Raw genomic sequence first — 15,822 nt, 5'->3', positions numbered from 1 at the left:
TACTTCCCTTGAATTGTAAGATAGCTTGCCAGGTAAGGTAACATACGCCCACTGGCAGCTGTCAGAAATGATAAAACAGTCTTTAGTGACTACAGTATGAATTTTCTCATATTAAAGAAATTTTAATAGTTTGAATTCATTGATATACATATTTACTGCCATTTATTTCTACTGAGAAATTCCACCAAATTTTTAAAAATCAATATCAATTATCCAAATACATCAAACTTTCGCATCAATATACATGATCACACCATGTTTCATTAAAATCATTTGAAAACTGTAGTCTCTAATGTGCTCACAAACAAATTTTGATGCGTTTTTCTTAAGTCAAGGGCAATAACTCAAAGACCGTTCATTGAAATATCATCAAATTTGAACTTGACCAAAATCTCATCAATATTAATGATCACACTAAAGTTCATTCAATTCAGTTGTAAACTGTAGTCTCTATTGTGTTCACAAACAAATTTTGACACTTTTTTCATAAGTCAAGGGCAATAACTCAAAAGCCATTCATCGAAAGATCTTCAAATTCAAACTTGACCAAGATATCATCAATATTAATGATCACACCAAATATCATTAAAATCAGTTAAAAACTGTAATCTCTATTGTGTTCACAAACAAATTTTGACGTGTTTTTCCTAATTCAAGGGCAATAACTCAAAAACCGTTCATCAAAAGATTGTCAATTTCGAACTTGACCAAGATATCATCATTACATATGATCACACCAAATTTCATTAAAATCAGTTAAAAACTGTAGTCTCTATTGTGTTCACAAACAAATTTTGAGGCGTTTTTCTTAAGTCAAGGGCAATAACTAAAAAACCGCCCATCGAAAGATCGTCAGTTTCGAACTTGACCAAGACCTCATCAATAAAAATGATCACACCAAATTTCATTAAAATCAGTTGAAAACTGTAGTCTCTATTGTGTTCACAAGAAATGTTGACGGACCGATGGACCAATGGACAGGGGCGACGGCAATATACGTCCACATTTTCATGTGGGCGTATAAAAATGCATTTATGAGAGACTGTTTTGTTTCCAAACCAAAGCAATTAATATACATGTTCCGAACACAAAACCCCAAATACCACCTGCTGGAGATAGCTAGTTATTCAAACCAAAATATTCTCTTTCAAAATAAATAAACTATGAATATCTATGAGTTTCAATGTTTCATTGTGGTTCTCATAACAGGAATATGATTGAATTTGATAATGAATAATTTGGGCATTTTTTTTAGCTAGTTCTTTACATCGAAAAAAAAAGGCTGGGTCAAACAAACCTTCACAATGTCAAGCCATTACTAACTATGTCAACTGAACTGAAATTGATGTTCTTCTTCTCTATTCTTGATTGGGATAAAAGAGAAGAGAATTAATAGCTTTGATATGATTTTATTATAATTTATGGACAGTTAAATATGTTGACAAATAATGAAATATGTCAGAGCTGATGTTGATGAAGTATAAACAATGAATCAACGAACTTTGATGTCCTAGCCTTTATGAACAAAGCTACGATTATTTTGTGTTCATGAACAAGTAATAATTGATTAACATTTTAGCCACAATATTCAAACATTCAATATCAAAAGAGAATTAAAAATCACACGAGACTGATCAACAATATCTTACATATAATACTCATTAAGGTGAACTAGTTATGTCAATGAAAACTGTTTTATTTACTGGTGTTGTTGTACTGAACTATTAACAGTGTTTTTAAGGTACAGTTGTACCAAGATTTATATTCACATTCACACTATTATAATCATGTATATATATTGCTTAATTGCCATGTGCATTTTTCATCTGCCAATCAAAAGACAAATTACATTAGACATCACGATTACAGCCAGATTAGCTAACATCCATCTCTTCATTCTTCTTCATTTCCTCATGATCATCCTCTGTAATAAACACATTCTTATTATTCAACAAGTTATTATTTATGAACACTGTATAATGTTTATCATTTCAGGTTCTCTAATCCATGATGCAGCATTCTTGACCATCAATGAAAATAGCCTGGAAAACTTAAAATTTGTGAGTATGTCAATGGAAGGGTATATATGGCATTGATTAAGGCCTTTCATTTCAACATTCCATATGGTGGTAATTATTCACATAAGAATGTAAACAAGAATATATCTTAACCAGACAAATGTAACTTACCATCTAAAATAGCTTGTAATTCATGTATAGCTGTTATTAACACCAAAAATTGTTTTCGTCTTAAATCAAGCTAAAAATACATTATCAGTAAAATAGTTAATATATATACCTGTATAAAGGGAGGTAACCCCACAAACCTTTCTAAACAGAATGGAATATCTTTTACTCTGATCTGTTTTAAAACTCATGTGAAGAGTGGTCTAATGATTTTACAACTAATATCCACACTGGCACAATCAGATTTTCAATTTCAGAATCTTGTCTGATTTATATTCACTTCACATGAATACTATAGAGGCTATCATTTGACAGAACAGCATTGATAACACTGCATCATTGCCAATTTACAGAACAGCATTGTAAAAATGCCACTTGACCGATAAGCATTGACTATACTGCAACTTCACTGAGCAGCATAAACCAAACTAGCACTCAAAAACACAGCAAAAACACACCTTTTCCTCTAATTTCTGTTTTCTGTCAGTAAAAGTTTTCAGTTCTTCATCTAAGCTCTGTAATTGCCTGAAGTATTGTTTCAAGTACAAAATAGAAGTATATAAACAGGATATAAATTCTATATCTCTTCAGATTAATTACGTTATAAGTATTATACAGCTTAAAGTTTGTTTTCCTGGAGGTTTATGATAAGATCTTCAATTGGTTGAGAAAAGTTTGATTCTATTCATCTCCTTATGACTCAAATGACAATTGAAATAGAGGATGAACTCATTGTACTGAGCATAGCATTGAACATTGAGAAAAATATTGATTCTTGTGTGCACCAAACATAGCATTTTCAGTTAGTAAGTAGAAAATTTAAGGATTTTTTTTGCATTACTTACTTCCATGTTTCTTGTCTATCAGGGTGTTGGTTGATTACTTTAGCTAAGGCATCATATTCTACAACACAAAACAAAAGTATCATAGATAGAAAATCTAATATAGGACTGTTGATTGCATGCCAAAGATTTCTGAATTAGTCATTGCTCTGAAACTTAGCTTATCTAGAAAAATGAAAATAATTGTCAATTGGTGTTACATTACAGTCTTGTTTGCAATGGATGCAAACTGAAAAAATTTCACTATATATTCAATAAGATGATCTGTTATACATGAATATCATTCAGGAATTAAAATGTAAAATAAGTAAATTTTGACTTTTGTGTTATTATTTTCAAGCTAAATTAAGATCCATTTAAAGGGATTGTAAAAAGGTTTTATAAACTTTTTGTGTATCGGAGACACTGATAGCATCAATTTGTACCATTCCAATTTTCATTCCGATGTCTGTGGTTCTTGCAATTCCATCATAAAACGCCTTAGTTTTAGTGGAATTGCACAAACCAAAGACTTCGAAATGGAAATTCTGAATGGTGCAAATTGAAGTTATCAGTAAAAATACATTAAACACATCAAAAATTTTAAAAACTTCTTTACAACCCCTTTAAAAAGGTTTTAACTACACATAATTGTAATTTATTTATACAAATGTAAGACACAGATTCAGATAACTTGACACTTTATTTCTTTTAAAAGTATTTAAGTTTACAGACCTTGTCTATTTTTTCTAATACGTTTTGCTTGTTGTAATTCAACTTTGCATTCAGCAATTTTTTCAGTAGCTTCTTCTATCTTTTTCTCTGCAAAATATATTTGAATCCAATAAAACACAACTCAATAATTATAATCATGATTATACATAATATTGTGTGGAGTGAGAAAATGTGCCATAAAAAAATTTACAACAACATATAACATCATAGTGTTCATCTCAATACAGAAACTATAATATAATACAAATGCCCCATATATTGTTTGCTATTTCAGCTTTTTTTACAACTATTTCTTCTTTAATGATGGAGAGTATTTTTTATCCAATACTGTTTCATTACTCACCAATTCGTTGACTAAGTTTTTCATAATTTTCTTGTTCCTCTTTGTTCATATGGTAAACCCTTGTTGATTTTTCTACAGTATATTCACATTGCGACAATGTTGAAAGAATTCTCTGATAAACTAGATTGCTAAAATAAACCAAATCAACTAAATGAAATTATGTGGATGCATTTACAATGTAATGAGCTTAATTTTTACTTTTCACTCTGTAGGGGCTTCAAATTGCACATTTCGTTTACTCTGTTGGTGGTTTTACATTTTATTTTCACCCTATAAGGGTTTACCATTTTAATTTACTCCAGGGGAAAATATGCATTGAATCTATGTTTACTCTATGAGCGATTCACATTTAGTTTTCTCTGTGGAGAAAATATTTGTTGATATTATCTGCTTATAGAATATGTGAATGGAATATGTACCTGTCTTCATCATCTGGAGATTCAGTCCATCTAATAAACATTTTAAGTAAATTATTAATTCTTTTATTATCATTGCCACCTTCTCCATCAATCAATAAACTTCGTTTGATAATTTCATCTAAAATAAACAACAGATCTACATGTGTTTTGATTAAGCAAAGTTATTCCAACGACCAGGTAGGTAACTTAGGTACCGTACTTAACCTACACTTAAAAAATTTCAGCATCTTTGACAGGTGTATAACCCAAGTTATAATAGCTTCAAAGTTCCGATATCAGCAACATCCCTTGTACCAGTAGAGTGTTTCAAATTATCTTTTAATAATAAATATTCGTCAACATCAGCAATCCATAGCACAGTCATTGAGCAAGAAATTGTGTATTTGGTTGTCTAGCATCTGGAATTAAGACTACTTCATTCATGTTAATGATTTTGCCATACATCACTTTGTCAACATCAGTGATTATAATGACATTGAAATCAAAGATACAGTGACAGAAGAATAATATAGCATCAGTTAGCGATCAACAGACTTTTATATACATCCAATAAATCTTATCTTGTCAATGTCATTGAGATTAAAATGAAAGTAAAAATCATACAATACAATCTACAGACAACAAAGCCAAGGGAAAGGTCAATGCAAAATACTTAATCGCAAGCTTACATTACAATTTCATTGGATATGATTACAGTCAAGTAACCTAATTTCGTGCTAACCTATTTTTCGTGGATTTCCGGAAAGGATTAATAATTTACATGTGCGACCTCCGCATTGCTTGTTTTGATAAACATGGGTTTTCTGTACAATGTCAGCTAGTAGAATGAATCCAGTAGTTTCAAGCAAGGTAAAATGTATTAATGTATACTTTGACAAATACAAAATGGCGGACTTCAGTTATTATCAAACGTGACTATTTTTATCGGCCGAATTTCCTTATAATCCCTAGCTGCAATCAGAATTCCAAGTGTCGTCTGCTAGTATATATTCCAACGAATGAAGTCACGTGATCAACTAGCGGATTCCTTGTCAGCGGAAAATTTCTATGGAACACAAAGTGGGCCATATTCTTATGTTATTTCAGTGACTTTAAGCAATAAATCAAGCTACGTATCTTATTTTGTCAGTCACTATTTTTTTTTTTAAATCGTGGTTCTTTCAAGGAATTTTCACTAGTTATAACGAATTGATATTAAAGATAAATACTATGAGAAGTTAATTATTCCACCCGGTATCCATACAACGTGTTTTTCTCGACTTATTTATAGTTCAAACATTGTACACGAAAATAGGTTACCGGTACGCATTTTGTCGCCATTGCCGAGTTGGTTGCTCATGAAATATTGGTCAAAGTGAGAGATTCATAAAGAAAATCGAAACAAACCAATTTTAATTATTTTGTAGAATATCTGAGGAAACATCTAAGACATAAAAAAAATTTTCCGTTTTTTTAACTTTGTCGAAATTCGGTCTTGAATCCTTATATCCACGAAAATAGGTTAATCCACTGTATATCAGGAAGAACGAAAATATAAACATGAAACTCGGCCAAAGCCTTATTCGATTGTATGTAACATGTCATGGACATTGTTGTCAAACTTCTACTTTTTTTTAGTAATAGCAGATCTTGTCAGTTAAGTCAGATAAAAAAAAAATATCTATTTTTAGATTCGACACTTCAGAAAAAAAGTCTGTGCTATCCATCAATGCCTCTAGTTCAGCAATACTGTTATCGAACTAAGAGAACGAAGAACCATTCATGTCTTTTGCGTTGATAATGAATATATTTTGACAGATAACATCATAAAATCCATGCTTGTTTCACGTGTACGTACCATCAGGCACCGCCATTTTCCACTTATAAACAACCCTTACAACAATGAAAATTAAAAATAGTGGAAAATTTAGAATAAAACAACCATCTGGTTTGTTGTATAAATACTACAAAATAATGAAAACAAGTAAAATATTAGTAAGTGAATCCTTTCTTTTTGCAATAAAATACAACTTGTTAAAAAACAGAGTGATTGTTAATGCTTTAAGCGATATTCTCACCACCGAAATCCTCCGATCGTGACGTCATACTCGGTAAATTCCGCTTCGGTGGAAAGCAACAAGAAAACTACACAAAATGGCGACCCAGGACTGGAGTCCGTCAATGTTTGCGGGCCAGTCTTGGTCAGCTTGGGCAGACAATGTCCCACTGACAAATGAAAATGGCAAGTTTCTTAACTTATCTGTTATCCTTAAAAAAATTAATGCCCCTACTGTTCTATTTGACGTAGAATTCGCAATCAAATTTATGAGATAAACCTCCTGTCTTATTAAAGCTCAATGGGAAGTGTCATAATCAAGTATAAATTTGTTTTATATAGATGATGATGATGTGATAAGCTCTAGAAATGAAGAGGAAAGTTCAGAAGACAGTATGAAATTAAGAAAGAAAGGTCTGTATCGTCTCTGTGGGAATTATTTCTGAATATTTTTGGATTTATATCATGGTATCTTTTCAGTTACTCATCATACCTGAAACTCTTGAGATGTGAATAACAACTTAGTCAAGTCAAGGTTGATGAAGTAGATCTAGATGTATTATTCAATATTATTAATATGTCATATGCCTTAATACTCCTTCTAAATTCATAAATTACTTAAACTATTAAGCAAATGATTCGATCAGGGATTTACTCTGCTTATCTTTCAAAATATCATTATGATTCCTTTTAATCTTAAGCAACTGAAAGTGAAAATATCAATGCTACTGATCATGCTATAGCTAACGATTAATTATAACTCTTACTATGAATCTAGAGGGGTAACTTAGATAATGACCACAGATGTCGTCTGTTACATGTAGGCCTACCTGTGATTGTTTTACATGGATGATGTCTAAAACTATAATATGATTTGATCTGATTCATGAATGGATGTTTGGGAGTGTTTGAATCACTAACTTTGCTATAACAAAGAAAGAAGAAAAAATGTTCATGCTCTGTTTTAATTACTTTTTACAGATTTATCCTTGTTTGGTTTTTGTCCTTCTCAAGATGAGTTATTTCTGGTGCTCTGTGAAAAATGCAACAAATCAATTAAACCACAAGCCTTCAAGCAGCATTTGGGTATGATTTTTTACTGTTTTGTTCTAGATATTATGTTTTGCACGATCTCCTTTTTGTGAAGGGTGATATATGACAAATGTTATGACATCATTTGTGCTAAAGCATATTAACTTACAATCCTGAAAATTTTCATCCTTTAATTAAACAGATAAGTTTCTATTTCTTGGGATATTGTATTATGGATGAGAAATATGGACTCAAAATTTTGAATAATTGAAAATTGTTGCTAAATTATGTGATAAATTACTTAAAACACAAATTTTGATATTCAGAACTTCCTCTGATTTCACAGGCCATGTTTTATCATTGATCAAAATACTAACATGCTCGTTCTGATAAAATGTGCTCTATGAATTCTAACAATTCTCCGTCTTTATAAAATGTTATAATTTGTCTTATTCTTATTTTCCAGTCAAAAGACATGGTGTTAAAGATAGTCATGCAAGACGTTCCAGTTCTACCTCTCATAGTTCTCATTCTTCGTCATCTAAATATATTTCACCCAAGAAAGAAGAAAAACGAAGCTCATCTTCAAGCAGCCAGGCACCTTTAACATGCCCTGTACCTACAAAAGCCAGTGTGAAACAAACTCCACCCAATATTGCAGCATTAGCTAGAGCTAGACAGAATGCAAGGGATAAATCAGAGTCTTCTGCCCCTGTGAAAGAAAAAGGGGAGAAACTTAATGACTCTCCTATAAAGGTGAAAAAATCACAAACTTTACCTATTGTGAAGGTAGAACGAATATCAGAGCAGCTATCAAGCAAGAAACCATCAACAATCAGTCTGGATTCAGATTCACTGGCATCTGACATTAATAAAAGCTCAATTAAAACTGAAATTGATCTTGAAGAAAAAACAGACATCTTTATGCCAGAGTTACTAGCAGAGTTGGAAAAAGTTCCTGAAAAACCACCAGTTCTCCATCCAATCAAACCTGTTATTCCAAAACTTACAAAATCCTTCTCTTCAACTACCCTGTCATCCACTCCAATATCAAAAGTTTTATCATCCATGTCCAGTAAAAGTACAAGTAGTGGTTCGAGTAAAAGTTTGGGTGGAGCTTCTACATTATCAAGTAAAAGTAATAGTGGTGTTTCTTCTAGTAAACTCGGCAGTGTGTCGTCCAGTAGACTGAGTAGTAATGCATTATCTTCAAGTAAAAGTAGTAGTGGTGCATCAACGTTGTCTAGTAAAAGTAATAGTGGTGCATCATCACTATCAAGTAAATCAAGCAGCAGCATTGTTTCAACAGCTTCAAATGTGACATCAACTACTTCAGTTGTGACAATAAAAAGTGATACTAAACCTGATTTTAGTCACACCATGGCCTCAAATATTTTGACTAAACCTTTTAACTCTGTATCCATGGCACCTAAACCTACATCTCTATCTATAACCAGTAATACAACCAAATCAGGAAGTTCTACCAAATTGGTGAAACCATTCAAAGAGAAGTTTCTACCATGTAAAGGTAATACTTAACCTAAGCATTTTATTTCAATCAAGTGTATGGATTAAACTACAAGTTGTATTTCTTTTCCCAAATAATTTGATCAATCACTGAGTCTTGCATTGAACATCCTTCTACTAAGATACTTACTTATTGTCCAATGTCTAATTGACTTATGTGCAAGCTTAATCTAAAGAAAAGCTTTATGTTGTACTGTCTTTCAAATTTTGTTTTTTTGCTTCCAGATCGTGAATATGATTCTAGTAAACATTGTGGTGTGTTTATTGAAGATATACAAAAGTCTTGCACCAGGTCACTAACTTGTAAGGTATGTCGCTGCTGTCTTGCGTTCTTCCTAATTTTCACGGTTCCCCAGCTGAGTGGGCTTCATTGACTTGTGGTCACTTGTTTCCAAAATTAAATATATGTACCACCTGCTAAGTGGTATTAAATTGTTCTCTTTATATTTCAGACACATGCCTTGTCATTACGTCGAGCTGTGAAGGGAAGAATCAAACCATTTGATGACCTCCTCAAGGAACATCGAATTGCCAAAGAAGCCTTACTTAAAGCTAAAGCCTTGGCTGCTGGTCTCCCACCGCCAACGTCCAAATATAGTTATTTATTAGAAGCTAGTGAAGCTGAAGCTGCTGCTGCTGCTGCTGCTGCTCCGGCTACCTCTTCTGGCGCCAACTCCTCACATTCCAAACCAAACCAATCCTCATCTATAACTTCTCCACATAGATCTTCAAAACCCCACAATAAATTATCTGGTCCAGCTTTCCAAAGGTTTGTTTGTATTTTATCTCAAACCAGTAATGTTTTGTTGAATTTTTATACGCCCACATGGGTTTGTGGACGTATATTGCCGGCGCCTCGGTCCGTCAGTCCATTGGTCCATCAACATTTCTTGTGAACACAATAGAAACTAGAGTTTTCAACTGATTATTCATATTGATAAGATCTTGGTCAATTTCATATTTCACGCTCTTTCGATGACAGTTTTTGAGTTATTGCCCTTGGCGCGTCAAAATTTGTATGTGAACACAATAGAGACTACAGCTTTTAACTAATTTTAATGAAATTTGGTGTAATCATTTATATTGATGAGATCTTGGTTAAGTGCGAATTTGATGATCTTTCGATGAACAGTTTCTGAGTTATTGCCCTATTGCTATAACATTTTCTTAATACATCTAATATATTTTCTTGACTTGTTATTCACACAACAGATCTTCTGGTGTAGGAGATCATAAACCATGTTATTGTCATCATTATGAGTTCTGATTCCAACATTCTATACTTACATAATTTGTTCATTACCTCTTTTAAAACAATCTTCACCTTGACTGTTCACATAAGTATCGGGGTATAAGCTTACCTATATATGTAATCATATTTCATAGATCTAAGTGGGCCCATTGGATATAATAAATGCTAAGTTTACCTTTGTTGTTTAATTTGACCAGTGTCGTTATTGTTACAAAATCTTTCTCTGTATTTGCAGAATATCTGTGAGTGGTGTGTTTGCTCCACAAACCTCAATATGTGAAGATAATAATACATTAGTTTATGGTCAAAATGATGGGATAGAAGAAGAATTAGATTGTCGAGAAACCCATTTTATTAATCGACACCCTCGACCTGCTGCGGTAAGTTACTATGCTGTCATTTGTTTTTCTATATTATCACATGATATATCTCAGACAATTGTCTTACAAATAAATCATATTTGTCTACTATTGTTGGCTTGCTTATTCTAGTAAATCGTATTTTACTGATTGTAAACTGCAAACATAGGTATATTTTCTAAAATTTGTTTTTATTGAGGACCATTTTCAACCAAAAAAAGAATCCTGTGTTTGTGCAAGACATTTGGGAGAAAAACTTTACCAAATAGATGTATAGTATTGTAGTTCTTGTATCATATGCATATCGTATGACTCATTTTGTGTCACATGCCCAGCACTTATTGTGATTAATCCTGCATTACATGTATATAATTTAAGTATGTTTTGCTTTGTATTAGAAAAGAACTGGAAGTCAAAATTAACTGATTTATGTTTTCAAATCAATTCATTCAAGTGCAATAGAACTTATTCATGTGTCGTCCATATTGTATCTAGAACAAGGCTCATAATGCAAAAACAAGCAAAATGAATATGGTGTTAGGGTGTATTGAGACAAGTCTCAATGAAAACACTGGCCAAGGTCACAGAGCAATAGATAATATGGTGTTACTGTAGTAAAATAACCACCTTGATGTCTTTAACGCCACCTTCTCCAATTCAACTCAAAACTAATCATAATTTATATCACTAAAATCGAAGTTGATCAAGCCATTTAATGATAATTTCATACATTTCTGAGAAAAACACAGTTTTAAGTCCGTTTTCTTGCTGTCGATTGAGTGTTCAGTGACATTACATAGGCTATTCATTCCGATAACGTTGCCAACTTTTCAATTGATGGCATAAAATTTTCAGGGTCTTAAAAACGAGACATGAAGAAGGTCTACGGGTAGTTTTAAGCTACAAATTTAAACTTAGTTTCACATATAAAATTTATGAAATTATAACTGATACATAACATTTGTTTTCCAGATTTGTACTTTTGGTGCTCGAACGATGTCTGGAGCTAGATATTCTGTCTTTAATCATAGACCTGATTTTATGCGTGCTGCTTTTATCAGTGCCATAGAGAGACACCTCCATCCACCACCTCACAAGTAAGTTAAATATGTGTTCTTTTATTTTATCAAGAGATAGGTATAAATTACACAACTTCTTGAATACTGAAGCCATTTATGAATTAATATTTTAGTAGGATGGACAATTGGGATGCCGGGCACAGGGGCTGACATGGAAGATAGCATTTTGCATCTACTACAATTGGAATTAAAAGTGAATTATATTATGTGTTCATTGCACATGGAATGGTATTTTGCTTTGTATTATTGTATGGATCAGAAATGGAAAACATAAGATATTTAAATCTATTTAGAAATGACAATCTCTTTCAAGTATCAACTCACAATTTTTTGTACTTTATTTCAGAAAACTGTGTGTGGAATCCAATTTACCTAAAGATTCTCATGTTGTTACCAATGCTGTTGACCCTTATGAATTTATGGATCCAGGGATAGCAGGATCTGCTGCACACTCTTTCAACTCAATGTTCAATTCTCAAATGAGGACAGGCTCAATGAAACAAAAATCAAAACAAACTTTAAATAGAACTTCCAAACAAGCCCTTGGTTCTCGTAGCCCAGGGTCAATAAATTCTCTGCCTACTGTGACAAATATGAACCCTGCTAAGCGGAAACGCAACATAAGTAGTCAAGGTAGCAACCCCTCTCCTGTGATATCTCAAAACTTTACAAATGTGATTCAATCCTTACCACTCAATACAAATAATAACAATAACAACAATAACTCAAACCCTATAGCAACTATTGCCATCCCGGGCATGAATCTGACAGGTACAACGATTGGCCAATTTAATACTGCTGCTGGGAAAACAGGACAATTACAATTACAAAAAAATAACATTATTAACAAAGATGGACAAGTGAACTTTGTGCTGACAGGAATAGATCCATCTTTAACACGGAATGGTTGTGTTAGTATTGCTACTTCTCAGTTTGGTCAAATGATCACAACTGATGACAAAAACTCTAAAAAGTCACGAACTTCTGTGGCAGGAACAAAAAGTAACAATAAGTTAGTGAATACTATTGAAGGAATTAAGACTTTCCCTAATAATGTGTTCACCCTACCACAGAACGCTGTGTATATGGATGGTGGACTACAAGGTACATTGTTACAGGTGCCTAATTTAACACCCACCTCGAATAACACCATAATGTCTTTAGCTACACCAGTTGTTACGACGCAACAGTTACAAGTAAGTCTCTGTGTTTATATCCTATTCATAAATCAAACTCGTATTTCAATGGCAACACTTTCAAAAACCTTGACAAATGCCGATGAAAAGTTATCCTAGGTGAAGTAAGGAATATTAAACGTAAGTCGTTTCTAAACATTTAACAAAGTAATGTAGCCTGTAATGTTCACAAGAAAATGTGAATATTGAAAGATTTCAAATTTATGTTCAAACATGTTTATCAACACATAAATGTTTTTTTTATATAGTGTCCATAAAACCATCTCATAATAACAGATCAGTTTTTCCTTGTACAATATTTTTTAGGAGAATAAGTCAATCTTAACAATTGTTAGAATTAAAAAAAACTCATTTTACTCTATTTCAGGACTCTACTTTAACAAATGGTGTTCATTCTGCTACAGGTGAGTTTTTATAATCATCCAAATTAAATTTTCTTATTTCATAGCATGTGTAATATGTAACATCATTTAATGGTATACTGATAGCTTAATTCAAGATTTTAAGTCATTTGCTTAACAGAATAGATAAACACACAATAATTCTAACCTACTCTATGAGTGCTTTCACTGAAATATCTTAGTAATTTTCCATTACTTGTCTAAAATATGATTGTGCTGATATTTTTGTAATAGCAGTGCGTTTAGACTCTCAAAGTGACTATTTACTTTTACAGTGTTCAGTTTGAGTGAAAATTACATGTACATGATTCATTAGTTCTTCAACAGTCAAAGACTCAAATTCTGTGACTTGCAATGGCCTTGGATTTTAAAATTCATTAATAATTGGCTCCTTTTTCTGTTTCAGATAAAGTTTTGTCAAATAGACAGAAATTTGTGCAAACTGGACCTAAAAGTATTACAGCACAAGGTGTGCCCTTGTTACAAACTAGTGGATCACTTAACCATGGTCAACTGTTTACTAGTCAAACTCAGTTAAATCCTATTCAAGTTAAATCATCCAATATCAATATGAACAAAAAGGTTGCCATGCAGCCAGTGTCAGTCACCATTCCTCTCCTTAGCCAATCAAACTTTAGTGCCTTGGGAGCTCCTCAAACTCAGCACACATTTTTACTACGAACAAGTACAGACGATAGTGGTCAGAGACAGGAAATACATTTACAACAACCGTTATCCAACTCTTCAACAAATCTCATATCCTAGCAACGGGTGCTCTTAGAAGAGAAGACTAGTTCCATTTATGGCAGTGATTAACCCATTTATTTGACAAGCCGTGTACTTGCTTACTAAGTGCTCTAAGACTATCTATCAAGTTGTGATTTTAGCAACATAGCTATATGTACTGGGTTATGTGGCTACATGGAACCAGGTTACATATCTACAGGTTTCTTGACAGCACAGCATATCTCGCTCCAGCGAACAAATAAGTAGCTTCAGTGAACAGGTAATATGGCTACATTGAAATCTGTTTCTACAGGGGTTGCCTAACTTCAGTGGAGCAGAGTTCTTGGCTAAATTGCACAGAGTACCTTACTACTTAGAACTGGTTACTTTTCCAAAAAAAAAGAAAAATGAATAACTACAGTAAACAAGTTAATGTGCTCCAGTAAATCATGTTACCAAACTACATAGTAACATTAGCGAATCAAAGTTACAACATTCAAGTTTTTCAAAGAAAACGGAGAACTTTGCAATAATCTTATTACCTGACAACTCTGAAATTACTTGTTTTTGTCACCTCATTTGTACTAAATTTTTGTTTGGTATCAACAAACATATATTATCCAGTCCTTTTAGGTGCATTGCATTATATTTTTCTTACAGCATGTTTTGGCCTGCGGACAGTTCTTATCTTGTCCTATAACTATCTTGCCTGTTATCATTCTCAAGCACATTATTGTTTATGAATTTTAGCTATATCAAACTACAAATCTTTGCTGAAAGCATGCAATCTGAATCATTTGAAAGGAATTTAAAGGGATATTAAGGGTAATATGGGGCATGACACAGTCTAATTGGAAATACAATATTTAAAATCAGAGTTATAAATGACATGTACATCTATTAGTAATCTGAACTAGTTATGGGTTTTAGTAATCCGAACTAGTTATGGTTGTTGGTAATCTGAATTAGTTAGGTTTTTAGTAATCTGAATTAAGATTTCTAGTTATCTGAACTAGTTAAGATATCTAGTGATCTCATGTATACTACAAATGCTAATCAGTCTTTATTAGTATGTATTAGTTCCTTTTGTTTACTAATCTGAATCAGTTTAAAACAATTTAGTAATCTGAATAAGGCTGTTCTCTAGCAGTCTGAATAAGTTTGTTTTCTTGTAATCTTAGTTTAAATCTAGTAGTTTAAACTAGTTCTAGTTATCTAGTAATTTGAACTTGTTCAAGTATTTGGTATAATATCAAGAACGGTAAGATTCAAGAATTTGTAAAAACTGAACTAGTTTTAAGATATAGTTAAAGAATGCATGCAATTAATATTACACAGATATGAGTTTGCTTATTTGTTTTTACGATGTTTTTAGATTACATTCTTTTTTCTCAAATTAATAGTTCAATGTGGAAGTAAGTGCCAACTTCAAAATAACAAAGTATTTAAAAAATCATATCAGCCTACAGATTTATGAATTTTTGTAAAATCATTCTAGTTTTCTCCATCAAGATTGCTTTTTTCAAACATTGTTTGCTTATAACTTTTGAAACAGTAGTCCAATTTTCAAATTTTTTACATCAAAACATTCAGTTTTAACTCTTTAGCTTTGAGTCTATTATTTAAATATCCCAAGAATACTAAGTAAATCGGTACATACTTCTACTTTTAAGATTAACATTAGGTGCATGTATATTTTTTGGATATGATT

At 32.3% G+C, this 15,822-nt stretch overlaps 2 protein-coding genes across 2 annotated transcripts; one reads left to right on the top strand and one right to left on the bottom strand.

Moving 5' to 3' along the window:
• Positions 1-1,391: 1,391 nt before the first annotated feature.
• Positions 1,392-6,371, bottom strand: LOTGIDRAFT_209758 (hypothetical protein). Its single transcript, XM_009059858.1, has 8 exons — positions 6,342-6,371; positions 4,505-4,622; positions 4,086-4,213; positions 3,743-3,829; positions 3,032-3,089; positions 2,645-2,711; positions 2,190-2,259; positions 1,392-1,924 (listed from the first exon to the last, which is right to left on the bottom strand). The coding sequence occupies exons 1-8, from the start codon at positions 6,355-6,357 to the stop codon at positions 1,875-1,877; spliced, it is 594 nt and encodes a 197-aa protein (XP_009058106.1). The 5' UTR covers positions 6,358-6,371; the 3' UTR covers positions 1,392-1,874.
• A 510-nt stretch (positions 6,372-6,881) lies between these two features.
• On the top strand, positions 6,882-14,150 carry LOTGIDRAFT_153854 (hypothetical protein; the record flags this gene model as incomplete). Its single annotated transcript, XM_009059857.1, has 10 exons — positions 6,882-6,953; positions 7,521-7,625; positions 8,038-9,099; positions 9,324-9,406; positions 9,551-9,867; positions 10,586-10,730; positions 11,682-11,806; positions 12,135-12,984; positions 13,352-13,388; positions 13,792-14,150. Coding segments are annotated over 10 exons (3,155 nt in total), but the record flags the coding sequence as incomplete, so codon positions are not given.
• Between the last annotated feature and the right edge of the window lie 1,672 nt (positions 14,151-15,822).

This window comes from Lottia gigantea, assembly GCF_000327385.1.
Source record: "Lottia gigantea unplaced genomic scaffold LOTGIsca_4, whole genome shotgun sequence".
In the NCBI taxonomy this organism is placed as follows: domain Eukaryota; kingdom Metazoa; phylum Mollusca; class Gastropoda; family Lottiidae; genus Lottia; species Lottia gigantea.
This window is presented reverse-complemented; position numbering and strand designations above follow the sequence as displayed.

Bases quoted from the DNA above. Each gene is read 5' to 3' on its own strand.
- LOTGIDRAFT_209758 (XM_009059858.1), bottom strand. The intron at 3,090-3,742 runs GTCTGTAAACTT...TTTGTGTTGTAG, and splicing joins TATTAGAAAAAATAGACAAG to AATATGATGCCTTAGCTAAA. The intron at 2,712-3,031 runs GTAAGTAATGCA...ACAATACTTCAG, and splicing joins GATAGACAAGAAACATGGAA to GCAATTACAGAGCTTAGATG.